Raw genomic sequence first — 13,908 nt, 5'->3', positions numbered from 1 at the left:
TCTTCCATAGCCTCCCTCGTCACAACTCTTAACAGCCTCTCTCCCATCTAAAAATGTAACAGAACAGAATCAAATCTATATTTGCCCTAACAGTCATCAAGTTAACAATCCACCATCTGACATTTTATTTCCCTCTGGCTTCTACTTGTAAATTTCCCTTCTCTATCAATGTCTTCACTAGTCATCCTCACCCTGATCTGTAGGGTGTCTGGAGGCCATAAAGCCTTTGTGGTACATTAGGCTCCAAGGAACACCAGTACCTAGCTGTGCTCTCTGCCATCAAGTTTGGTAGGAAGATAAATATGAGAGTCCACATGACTAATACTAAATAACGAATGAGCAAGTGTGCAGGGATTCTCTAGAAAGTTAGGATGCATGGTCGATTTGACTGTAGAAAGTGGCTGTGAGGAAGCTGTGCTTCTACAGCAGGAATATCCCGAAAGAAGAAACATGGAGGGGTTAGAGGAAGAAGCATCATTTTACCATGTATGCAATGGGTAGGGGGGAGACAACTCTGGCAAACTTGGCTCGGTAGTAACAAGGGCCACTGAGGCTCAGGAGGTCTTTGCTATCCTGGAGAGAAAGCCCAGTGCCACCAAGGGACAGTGAGCAGGAAACGCAGCAAAACTGGCTCTGTCTGGACTATTAGTCTAAACAGCACTGAAGCACATACGGACACACAGTCTGGAAGCACACACAACTGCACAGGTTCGAGCTCAGTGGGGGCAAGTAGACACAGGGTGACCCACCCACCCAAGATGCTATTTGAAATGGATACCCATAGGCTAAGGGGAAAATCAATTCCAAAGGAGTGCTACTGGGCATATCAGCCTTCTACACTTCAGGGTAGGCCCACGCCCAGGAGTAGTTGCCCAACACAACAGACACTGAGGTTTGTTGATATTTCTCTCTCTCTCTCTCTCTCTCTCTCTTTCTCTCTCTCTCTCTCTCTCTCTCTGTGTGTGTGTGTGTGTGTGTGTGTGTGGTGTTTGTTGTTGTTTTATCTTATTTAGGCATGTTTTTGATCTTTTTTGTTTGTCTTCTTTTCCACTTTTAATGCTTATTATTGAATTAATTTATTTAGAGAGAGAACATGAAGCTTGGAGTTTAGTGCATTTGGATAGGAGGGGAGTTTGGGCAGGTAAAAACATGATCGAAATATATTTTCTGGGCCCCAAGCAGCCTGCTATCCCAGGTGGATCTCTACTCTCCCACCACCTCTCCTCCACCTCCATCAGACTCCTGAGCCATACAGACGGGAGCATGAGTCCTGAGAGGATCCACCCAGCAGCTGACTCAGGTACAGACACCCACCAAACAGTATATGAAGCTTGGGGAGTCTTATGGAGGAATAGGAGGAAGGATTGCAGTCCTGAAGTGGGTAGGAACTCCACAGGAAGATCAACAGAGTCAACTAATCTGGAACCCTGGGGCTTTCAGAAACAGAACTATAGAACTATGAACCAAAGAACTACCAAACAAAGAGCATACCAGGGCTGGATCCCCACCCCCCACGTATAGCAGATGTGCAGCTTGGTCTTCATGTGGGTCCTGAACAACTGGAGCCGGGGTTATCCCAAAAGCCTGTGTGTGGGATATGTTCTTCTAGCTGGACTGCCTTGTCTGGCCTCAGTGGGATAGGAAGCACCTAGCCCCTACTTCCCCAAGCCATCAACTGTCAATAGATCCTCAGCTCAGAGAGAGAGAGAGAGAGAGAGAGAGAGAGAGAGAGAGAGAGAGAGACCACACACCTTTCTTTAAGGGTGTGGTCCCATAGTCTGATAAATGGCCCTAAAATTGAACTCAGTTGAGACTTGAAGTGCCATGGTGGTGGGATAACTAGAGGGACTCCCATTCACCAAGACTAGAAGGGGAGGGGAAGGTTTGTGGGAGGGGTGACCAGGAGGGGGGCAACGAGTGGGATGTAAAGTGAATAAGTAAAAAAAATTAAGTTAAATTAAAAACCAAAAGAATTCAGTTTATATAAGACCAAGGAAAACTCTCTGTATTGTGCATTCTACACAATTTCAGCACTAAAAATAATTTACATCATTTTCTACAGTTATTTCACAAGTCTTTAAAAATAACTCATTACTATCTAATGGTTAGACTGTGGTAGACAGAAAAGCAATTAGCATTGTGTTGTTTATGAATTTAAAATAAGCAAATAAACTTTGATTGATAAAAATACATTTTATGAAAAATTGCTTAAGTACAAACATTTAAAAAAGAATATTAGCCTAGAAACTTTGCGGAACACCCTAGAAAGAAAAGACAGGCAGGGGAGAACTACCATCTCTGCGGCATCCCTCCCCATCCAACCTGAGAATCGAGTATGGCCCTTTTCTCTCAATGTCTGAAGGTAAGAGAGGACCACAGCCTTCCTCTTACCAGAGGCCCAGGTTTCTACCTCCCTCATTAGCCCACCCCACATACCTCGCCTCATCCCTGAATGGCCCATTTGTTTCCCAGACACACTTGTAGCTCATCCCCATGCTCCTGTCAAGGCATTTGCCTCTCAGCCTATTTCCGTATCTATATACTTCTAAAAATATTGTCGCCGCCTCTCTTCCCTCTTCCCTTCTGGATGTGGACCACATTAGCTTGTTTCTGGATGCCTGTGGGTTCCAGCTTTGCCTCTATAAATAGATCACTGGCCCCTCAGGGGATGTTTGTGAATTATACTTAAGAATTGCTGACCACCATGGAAGAACCCTATCAATTACTCTCTTTTTTCCTCTTTATTAAAAATTTAAGACATTTCTTCTTATTGATTTTTACTTAAAATGGAAAAAAGTAGAAAAATATAAGTTAAAAACAGGAAGATAGGGAAAATAACTCCACAAAACCCATCTGTAACTGGGTGTTTGGAATCCCAAGTTTGTATTGCTAATTTCTGTTCTGAAAACCCAGAAGACAGAAGCTGGTGGGAGGCGTCACAGAACAATGTAGCTCTCAGACGTCAACAGAGAAGTTTCTTTTGGGCAGTGGATGGTGGTCAGTACAGAACTCCTAACTAGTCAGAGGGTGGAGAATTAAAAGTCTGTGGGAGGCTCAGCCACAAATGGGCACCTGTGTCACACTCTTCTCCAGGTTCAGGGACCATGGTGGAAGGAGAGGTGGGGAAAGTCAGAGGTCAGGGATGACCAGAGTGAAACAGCATTTGAGCACAAGTGGAACTCTATACTCAAGAACCTGCAGAAGCTGTGGTTGCCTGCACAAAGCCTGCCTAAGATTAAGCCAGTCAGTCATTTAGCATGGAGGAGGAAGGGGCCTATAAGCTCTCTCTCTCTCTCTCTCTCTCTCTCTCTCTCTCTCTCTCTCTCTGAGCTGAGGATCTATTGACAGTTGACGGCTTGGGGAAGTAGGGGCATAGATTGTTTTCTTTAAGGGTGTGGTCGCATAGTCTGATAAATGGCCAGACAAATTGAACTCAGTTGATTATTAAAAAGACACACACACACACACACACACACACACACACACACTCACAGGGTGGGGGTGGGGTCAGGGGAGATTGGGATGAGTGGATCCAGGAGGAATTAGGGGGTGGCTATGATAAAAATGCATCATATATATGAGTGAAATTCTCAATGAAGTAATAAAAATACTACATTACAAGAAAGAAATTGGTGGGAGGCAATAGGTTTATTCAAGACTTCCGGGTTTCAAATCTACCTCAGTGGTCCAAAGTGTTGTAGAGCAGGTTCTTCCTAGACTAAAGCCTTCTGTCTTAGAGGGAGGCTCATTAAAACAGCAGGATATCGTAAGACAAAATGTTTACAGGGAGGTGACAAACAGGAGGTGAAACATTCCATCCTGCAGAAAAGCTTGTTAAGCTCAAGAAGTAAACAATTCAAAATAGAGTCAGGAAGTTCCAGAAATTGAGCAAATTCACTAGACCCCCATCCCTTCCCAAGAGTAAGGATTGAGGTTTGCTGAGAGATAGTCTCAGATAAACTTAGCTGTCAAGAAGAGGCTCGGGCTTGGAAGAAGCCAAGACTAGCAGAACTATCTAGACAAGTGTCAGAGCAGCCGAGCCACCTGGAAAAGACACCCTCCAACCTGTTGAGTTTTCTGCAGGTTGTACAGTACAGTGCATTCCAGGAGCTGTCACTCATGCTAGGTGGGCTTTAGTGATACAGACTTCTTTGAATCATTTCTTCAATCATTTCTTCTCTAGAAAATAACCTTTCACCCATATTCCTGTAAATAACCCCAGTACAACCACATGCAAACACACACACACACTCTCTCTCTCTCTCTCTCTCTCTCTCTCTCTCTCTCTCACACACACACACACACACACACACACACACACACTGAGACCACAGTATGATCAAATATCCTACAAACAAGGGGTAAAGGGAGGGAGAGAGAAACAAGATAAATGAGTAAAAACATAATAACCAACAAAATGTTCTGGACATTTTTCTATATTACAATTGAAATGAATATATTATGATTTTCCCAAATATCAGGAGTAGTTTGGTAAATCTAGATATACTCTACTATATAATTTGGTATTCTGTCACTTTCACTTGGACACATGCTTAAGTGTTCTACTTTATCTCACTTTTAGAAAACACCATTCAGGGTATGAATGGGAATTCCTGGACAGAAGCTATGTCTGCCAAGGATGCTTGACTAATTAGAACTTCAGTGATGTGTGAGAGGTGGGAATGTTGTTAATCCAGAGCCAAAGTATCCAGAAGCTGTCTTTCACCCCATTTAATAGTCACGATCTTCTCTCCTCTGTACATGACCTAACATCTTTTGTGACTATAAGGTAGAGCTTTAGGAATATATGAACGGATCTTCAGTTCTGCCAACCAGAGGGCTAAGTAAGACTGCTGTCCGATAGCATCTGAGGCCAATAGAAGACCCCCCCCCCAATTTGCTGTAACTGCCTACCTGATGTACCTGACAATGTGGCTGAAAAGTGTTTTATTTCACACACTTTTAAATTCGGTTGCTATAAAAAGTTTACGAAATGGCTCTCTCTTGAAGCATGGTATTTGGGGAAAGACCTAAACCTGTGCTCCAGGCCCTGGTCCTTCATATTTAGCTCCAGAACAGACCATGTCTGTCATTCCCATGACACAGGATCTGTTTCTTTAACTGACAATGGTTAGCATCAGGATGCTGTGAGCAAATCAGAGCGTAAAAGGGGAAAGGAGAGTTAAATGTGGTCTTTGGATTCATTCATCTGAAAATCTAATACACTCTATGTGCTTTAGCGTTAATCTCGAATCCAGACCCCATCACATCTGCTCTGGATGATGCTGAGCAGTGCCGCAGTCTCTATTTTCCACCCCTCATGAGAAGAACATTGGTCTTTCTCTATAGCAGAGTGGGAAGAGTAGAAAGAGCTGTTGCACGAGTCTGTCACATGTTAAACTTGCTGGCTTCTAGGACTTATGAATGAAAAACAGAAGTCACGCAAATACTGGGAAGAGCTATTCAAATATGAGGACAGTGATCATTAGGACTATGTTTGATTGGTGGAAGTGAAATCATTCAAAAGCAGTTCAAAAAAAATTATCCATGCAGATCCTCATAGCTTCTGAATCACACCCCTGGGCACAACTGTTTGCTCACCATAATCTGAACTCTAGTTTTCTTTACATTAAAGTGATCCTGGAGATGGTTCACGGCAATGAAGGTGAATGAATCAGGCTGATTAGACGAGTTTTGCTATAGCGAACCATGTAATATTCTATAGGCCATACTACTATGGTCTATCTTCCAGTATGAAAGCAATCTGCTTAAGGGAGAGGGTGGAATAATAATTACTAAAGACTGGGGAGGAGGGAGAGGTGGGTAGAAAGAGGAAAGAAAACACAGAGGGAAGTCAGCTCTAGTGTTCTGGAACAGGGTGGGGTGACTATGAAATTTGTGGTATTTTTCAAGAACTATAAAGGAAGACCTAAGAGTTCCCAATAAATATCAACAACAAATGTTTGAGGAGTTGAAAACATTAATTTCCATAATGTGCTCATTACACGTTGAGTGTATATATCAGATTATCATACAAGTATTTGTCCATTTAAAAAATAGAGAAGATGTTCCACATCCATAACACAGATAGACTAGAACACATCCATACTTCTATCTGTTCTTTTCACAATCGCAAGGACATCAAACTGGCCCACATGTCTATGAATTGATGAACAGACGGTGAAAGTGAGACACAGATAATCAATGGAATTTTGTTTAGTCATGAACATACACGAAGCTGGGAAATTTGCAGGAAACTGGATGGAACTGGAAACAGCGTATCAACCCAAGCAGTCCAGGATCAGATAGATAAATGCCATATACTTTCTCTTCTTTGTGACGCCTAGCTTCTGAGCATTAAGTGTGTGTATACATGTGGATAAAGGCTAGGAAACTAGAAAGGGCCCATGGCAAAAGGAAGGGGTGTATACTAGGGATTAAAAAGGTACAGAGGAGGACAGGGGGAGCAGGATATGTGGGTGCATGGAAGAAGGGAGTCAGCTACAACCAAACATGCATGAAAAAAACCACGTGGAATCTGTTACTTAGCAAATACATTCTTTAAAGGTATATATATTTTAAAGAAACAGGAAGAAAAGTGAACAGCACATATCTACAGCAGCAGTCTTTGAACAAGAACACTGATTCCAAGAAGAACTGGGAGAAAGAGGTTGCCCTATCCAGACTCCATGGTTAGTTAGCTTTGGGTCTGTGGGCAAAGCTCCCTGTGTTCTGTGTGGAAGTCAGAAATACAAATGCCCAGCTTTGGAAATACAGTCAGCATCTCAGGGATTGTGTAGTTGAGGGACTTGACCCATGATGCATTGGGATGGCTCAGTAACCATAATTTTCCCATCATTTCTGCTGACTGGGCCCCCATTTCCAGGCAGCATACTCAAGAAGCATGATACTATAGGACAGCAAGTAGGGGCTTCATATCACGGTAAAGACGGAGTCAGCCAACTATGATACGAGAGATGAATATAGCCATTGTTTTTATGAATAAAGTTTTATTGGGCCACTGCCACGCCCCGCCATTTATGCTTCATCTATGTCTGTTTTCATGCCTCAAGGCACAGCCCAGTGATAGGGACGGAGAGCATATGGCTTGCAGAGCCCACAATACTCACCATCTGGTCCCTCACAGGAAAAGTTTGACAACCTCTATTTTAGAGACACATTTGCTTCGTCATCTATCACTCCATCGAGCGAGGCTCATGAAACTGTTCAAATACAGTCTATAATGACAACCTTCACAGACATGGAGGCCAATAGAAAATGCAGCGTCCCTACAGCAGCGTGGATACTTTCTCAGGGGAGGGAGGAGAAGGAGCATCCTGTTAGCTTTTATGTTCCAAAGCAGTTAACACATGTATGCCTACCTGTTAGGCGAACTGCCAACTGCCTACTAATATAATGAATGCGTGCTAATATAGCCAAAGAAGCTGTAAAGCTCTCTCTCTCTCTGCTAAATGAGTTGCATAGACATTGGATAAATAAGATATACCCTTCACAAATGTAATTTATTTCACTTGGCTCGCTCTTAATGACAAATGCCTGTCAGACTTCAAAGATTTCAACCTTTGGTAGATAGGGGCTGCTCGGTTGAGCAGCATAAAGAGAGCTGAAAAGTAACTTTCTGCCAAGAAGAATGGACAGATTTCTTTTATCACTGTGGTTTACAAAAGCCCTTAGCACTCCCTGGTGGACCCCCACTACAATGGTTCCCAAACATTTGGTTTTGAGATTCCTTTATATTCCTCAAAAGTATTGGGGACTGGCCAGACTTTTTGTGTGGACTGTATTAGTTAGTAAGCGTCATGCTATAAAACTTACACCTTGAAAAATATTCACTTGGCATATTAATTTTTTAATGACAAAACCCACAAAGGGTAATAAAGTAACATTTAATCGGAAAAATAAATGTATTTTCCAAATTCAAGAAGCTAGTGAGGAGAGTATTACTAAGGTTCGTTCACAGCAACTCAGTGACCTCAATGACAGGGAGAGGAGCTTGGGTTCTCACATGTGCTCCTGTACTCAAGGAGGTTCGGTCACCCTCCAGAACACCTCATTGTTCAGGAGTGAGAAAGTGAGAATGAAGAGAGAAAAGCCATCTTAGTGTTACTATGGAAACAGGTTTAGGGATTCTTGTGGAAGGGGGCAGGGATACTGCACCTCCCTTTGACAACTGTTGACCTCCATATATATTCCAGTCTCCTTCACCTGACTTTCTGATTCACTGAACCAAGGTTCCTATCACCTGAAAATAACCTTAGCTTCAGATATGAACCAGGAACTTCACTGGGTCACTCTCTGTCCCTGATTTTCATTTGTTTGTTTGCTTGGTTTGGCTTGTGTGTGTGTGTGTGTGTGTGTGTGTGTGTGTGTGTGTGTGTGTGTATGTGTGTGTGTGTGTGTGTGTGTGTGTGTGTGTGTGTGTGTGTGTGTGTGTACTTGTTGCTTTAGGTAAATCATTTCACATATCAGAATCTCGATTTACCATCTATCAAAGAAGGCAAGTGGACAGAGCAGTGTGTTTTTAACCTGCGGTGTTTAAATACTGGCAGGTTACCAGAGTTACTAGAGGCCCTGGGGATTCAGATTTTCTGCAACTTGTATGAACTGGATACAGACCATTTCCATCATGTATTCATGCTGTAGTTTTTAAATGCATGCAGAATTCAGTTACTTTAATGCTAGTCGCTAATATAATAAAATCTAAGAACTTACTTGTCTGATAGATGCTTTTAGTCATTGATTTTTAGTCAGTGAACATATTTGATGACCACATAAGTGGTTGCAAAATTGTTTAAAGCTAAAAGGCTAGAAAGGAACCATCCTTGAGAATTTCCAGAAACTGTTTTTGTAAGAAAAGAATTGTACTGTGTTGTTCTTCTGATCTAGCAAAAAAATATTATGGAAGGTCACATTTCCAAAGATGGCTGACACAATATTTGGGGTACACATACTTCCTATAATGTAGTGCCACTCTCCTGTAGACCTGGAGTCTAATTCCCAGCTAGCTTATGTCTGGTGGTATAAGAGTTCTAAGACTGAGTCAGCAAAGAGTTTGAAGTTCCTACCTAATTGTTGAGATACTCTTCCTAGGAGAAGACAGATACATTGCAGAACATCTATCATGTAGGTACTCTATTGGCTGTCTTGGCTGAGCCCGGCTTCTGGCCAGCCCACATGCTAGGCATAAGCAATCTCTGAGAACCATGTGGAATGTGACAGAAGCTCTTTCACATGAACAAATGCTCAGATAACAAGGGAAACTGTTGAAGCACCTTAGAGCCAACAGGGCCACTAACGAACCTCAAGATATCCTTGCGGTGTAACATCAGCCACTGAGAGAACAAATTAGAGGTACTTAGAGTATGGTGTGTGGAAAAAAACATTACAAGCCATTAAAGGAGCAACTTCCGACTATTATCCTCTGCAAAAAGACTGCAGAACCTTTCATTAAGTCTTCTGAGACTAGAAAAGGAGAGGGCTGGGATTTAAAGTCCATCCCCCAGTCCACTGGACTGGACTGCAGATACAGCAGGAGCTCTGAACATCAACAGAGACCACTTTGAAAAGAAGTCACATTAGCTGCTTAAGACATAAAAACAACGAATGGTACTTCATTTGTGGGACTAAAGAAATAGCTCAGGTATAAAGAACTTAGTATGCGTGAGGACTGTGTTCAATTTGTAGAACTTGCGGGCAAACCTGGACATGATAACTATTTGGTAAGACTACTGCTGAAGATATCATCCACATTGACTGCAGAGCATAGCGCACTCAGTTGTGAACTGACTAGGAAATTCTCTACCCAACAGCTAGCTTTCATAGAGCAGAAATGTGCTATGCAGGGTTCTGTGGGGGAGAAAGGACATTGATGGTCTTATCCAGCACTGGACCCTCCATGCTGCAATACCAACCTACTAGACAAGATGAACCCCCCTTTGTAACAGTGGCAAAATTATTTATGGAGTAACCAATGGCTCTCTTAATTGGATGTGAGGGCTGTTCTACAAAAGGAAACTCATGTCTGGTCCTATAAACATGGTTAAAACCCATGGCCACTGAATTCATAGTCCTGGGGGAAAATCTCTTGATGTTTCGCTAAATGGGTGTCAAACTGCCTTCTACTCATGCGTACGTCCGTAGACTTGAACTGCTCTCAACCTTGGGTAGAGAAACTTCTTACTGCAATGGATGGTGGTTAATGTAGAGGCTCAAAACTAGTCTAAGAGTTGAGAGTCGGTGATGGAGAGTGTCCGGCCATAGATGAGATGTCTTTATCAACTGTTGCCCCAGTGTTCGGGGAACTCACAGAAGATGAGATGGAAAGTTTGTAAGAGCTGGGAGATGGGGAGGAACACTGGAAAATGTGCTCCCCTGGACATGCTGTGGCTATTATACACATGAGTTCACCGATCTGCACAAAACCAAGCCAGTTGCTCCTAGCATTGGAAGCAGGGGCTGTCTCTGATTCTTTGGCCAACTTTTGAGACCCTTCTCCTCCTGCTGGGCTGCTTTGTCCAATCTTTCTAGGAGGAGTGGTACCTAGTCCTATGCCATGTTTGGTTGATATCCAAGGGAGGCCTGCCATTTTCTGAATAGAAGAAGAGGAATAGGTTGGGGATGGGTAGATACTGAGAGGAGAGGAGAAAGGGAAAACTATGGTCAGGATGCAATATAGGAGAGAATAAAAAAGAAATTCACACTTGAGTCAGGCAACACATGCCTTTAATCCCAGCATTCAGCAGACAAAGGCAGGCAGATGTCTGTGAGTTTGGGGCCAGGTTGGTATACAGAGTGAGTTCCAGGACAGCCAGGGCTACACAGAGAAACCCTGTCTTAAAAAAACAAAACAAAACAAATTCCAATGTTGAAGTGGGAGGGTCTCCCCAGGCCTCACTGTTAGCTGAGGTATTTATTGGCAGTTGATAGCTTCTTGGGGAGTGAGTAGTGTTTCTGTGGGTGGGGAGGGTTGGTTACTAGGAAGCACCCCTGCCCCAGTGGGTAGCTCCACACCTGTGTGCAGAGAGGCAGCAGTAATTGGACTCAGTGAGCTATAAATTTTTAAATTTAAAAAAAGAAATGAACTTGGGAGGAAAATGTTTGTTGGCAGGGGTCCCGAAGGGAGGGAGTCAGGTGTGTATGATCAAGATACACGTGTGCAAAACATTCAAAGAATAAATAGGGGAAAAATCTAGATTTGGTGGTATATGTTTATAGTCTCCACACAGCAGACCCCTGGGGTTGTGGGACAGCCAATCCAGTATATTCTGTATGCTCTCAGGCCCAGTGAGAGAGCCTGTCTTGAAAAAGAAGATCCATGGCTTCTGGGGGATATTTAAATTTGTGCATGCACACATATGGCACAGGTGTGCATACACACTTGTGCACATATACATGCACATACACATGAACACACACAGGCACAGTGCATACATACATGCACATGCACACACACACATACACACACAGCTTATAAGTATTAAAGTCCGATACCCCAGAAACTCTCATTCGCACACTAATTATCATATCATGTTCATCACTGTAATATTTTATCTTATGTACTTATTCAATTTGCATTTAACTAGATGATGACCTCCAGGCTGTGTCAAGGGCAGCATGTCCCCTCCCTAGCACCTTTACCTAGGTGACACCCAGTGAAGTTTAACAAATGAATGATGGATGAAGTTTAACAAATGAAATGAATGAATACATTGATAAGTAAGAGAGCAAGTATGAAAACTGATTCTTCCTCCAGGAAGATGGAGTCCTGGCTCAATAATTCCTGATATGATGTGACGTAAGGATACATTTGATAGGAAACCCTAGAAATGATAGGGTGAAGCGAGGGGGGTGCATCTAACCTTTGTAAGGTGTAGGGCCTACACAATTTTCACACATATGTAAGCACACATACACACACACATACACTCACACACAAATATATACTCATATACATGTACACACATACTCACACACTTACACCCACCCACATACAAACACATACTCACACACTTACACATACTTACACACACACTTATACACATGTATACACACATACACTACCACACAGAACTAATTAATTGGACATAGACTGACATGGGATTGGATCTTCAGTTTTATCACTTATGATCAGGATGCAGTAGCCATGGAAACACCTTGCAAATTCCTTCTGTAGGGAATGGAGCTGGCTGAGGGTTATAGCCTTCTGAACTTGGATGTCTATCTTCGCATTCACACTGTGGCCAGGCTGCCTAGGCTGCTCTGTCTAGTAATGAAGTATATAGGGGACATTAAGGCAGGCCCTTGGCTGGGAGACACAGCTCTAGAACTTCCCGATGGCTTTATTGAACATCTCTTGGTCTGGGTAGCATTCTAGGATACTTTGCATCCATAATCACACATCTCCTTTTCCTTGAGGATAAGAATGTCCTCATGACCTGTCAGTTTACCCTCAGCCTTTCCTTTCTGCGACCCAGTGGAATCTCTGCAGATATAATGCTTGTGTCTTTAACCCTGCCTCCATGTCTGTTACTCAGAGGCTCTGGACTGTGACATGGGGTAAACTTAGTCTAATTACTCATCTTTTAATCTCTTTCCCCACCTGCAGTCATACTACCCTTCACCGGGGAATTGTACAAATGACTAATGAAACAGTGTATGCAAAGCTCTTAACCCTGGACTTGGCAAACACCGATGCCTATTTATGTGTGATTATTCTCCCCCTCTTGGCCTTTTCCCTTTAGAATGGCCCTAATGACTGGGGAGAAGACATATGTTCTTGGGTACAGCTGACCTATGTGTGGAAGCAAATGAAGACTTGGGGTTACCAAATGGTCATGTGTTAATTATAGGCCCTTCCCCTCCTTCCTAAATGCTTCTCTGTTGGGGAAAGCCTCACCTTCCTGCCCTCTCTCAAGTCTTTGATGTGTTTAATAATGTGGGTTGAAAGGGAAAAATAGCTTCGAGGAAGAATCTGATTAAACTGTGTGTCCTGGCTTTATTACTTCCTTCAGTGAGGTCAACGCAGACCATTTTACCTTATCATCCAATTTCCGTGCATTGAATGCAAGCTCCACGTAGTCGTCATTGCCTGATAATTCTTCAGCAATCACCTGAGGAAAAAGCACACAGGAGCTGCTCAGCCCAGGAGCCTATCAGCACATTTGGGTCCTTTTGGTTTCAAAATGAACAAACATAGACATTGGGTGAGAAGTTTCTCCACATTCCTTACGCATACACGCACCATTTCCAGCTCTGGAAGGGAGCTCACTGGAATACACAGCAGTGAGTGACTAAAGTTCAAACCCTGGGTGTGAAATAGGAGATGGGAGCCAGGCAGAGGGTAGGGCTTTCATGAGCAGCAACTAAGGAAAGCTTCCTCACTGGGTGTGGTGATATATGCTTTTCATCTGGCACTTAAAAGCCAGAAATAGCCAGATCTTTGTGAGTTCCAGGCTAGCCTGATCTACACACAAGTTCTAGGTCAGCCACAGCAATATAGTAAGACCTTGTCTCAAAACAAACGAACCCCCACCCCCAAATCGAAGCAAGCAAACAAAACCATTAAAAAGCGCCTGCCTTTTCTTTAACAAGTCACTAGACTAATTATTGAGCAATTTATTCATTACTAGTGTCACAAAGGAAACGAATTGGGGCATATTTTTTAAATCAAGACTAAATTTGCTGAATTGACTACTGTCTATAGAACCAAGTGTCAGAGCTCTGTTGCTTAATGAAGATTGCTCAGGCTGGTCTCTGCTTGGGCAGCAAAGGAAACCTTGAACTAAAGGCTTTTAAAATAAAAATATTTTGTAGGAGAATGAGACAGACAGACAGACAGACAGACAGACAGACAGAGAGCACACTTTGCTGATCTGAAATCCCTAGCCA

The 13,908-nt window shown here is 42.9% G+C and overlaps 1 protein-coding gene across 5 annotated transcripts in view; it reads right to left on the bottom strand.

Moving 5' to 3' along the window:
* Positions 1-13,908, bottom strand: part of Cpne4 (copine 4) — a 475,704-nt gene that overhangs the window by 120,944 nt on the left and 340,852 nt on the right. For all 5 annotated transcript variants that reach the window (NM_001109003.1, XM_039081885.2, XM_039081886.2 and 2 more), the window contains 1 exon segment: positions 13,056-13,130. In NM_001109003.1, coding sequence (NP_001102473.1) covers positions 13,056-13,130 — 75 coding nt within the window.

The sequence above is a fragment of the Rattus norvegicus genome, chromosome 8 (assembly GCF_036323735.1).
Source record: "Rattus norvegicus strain BN/NHsdMcwi chromosome 8, GRCr8, whole genome shotgun sequence".
NCBI lineage: Eukaryota > Metazoa > Chordata > Mammalia > Rodentia > Muridae > Rattus > Rattus norvegicus.
Note: the sequence above shows the minus strand (reverse complement) of the source record. Positions and strands in the feature narration are given on the sequence as shown.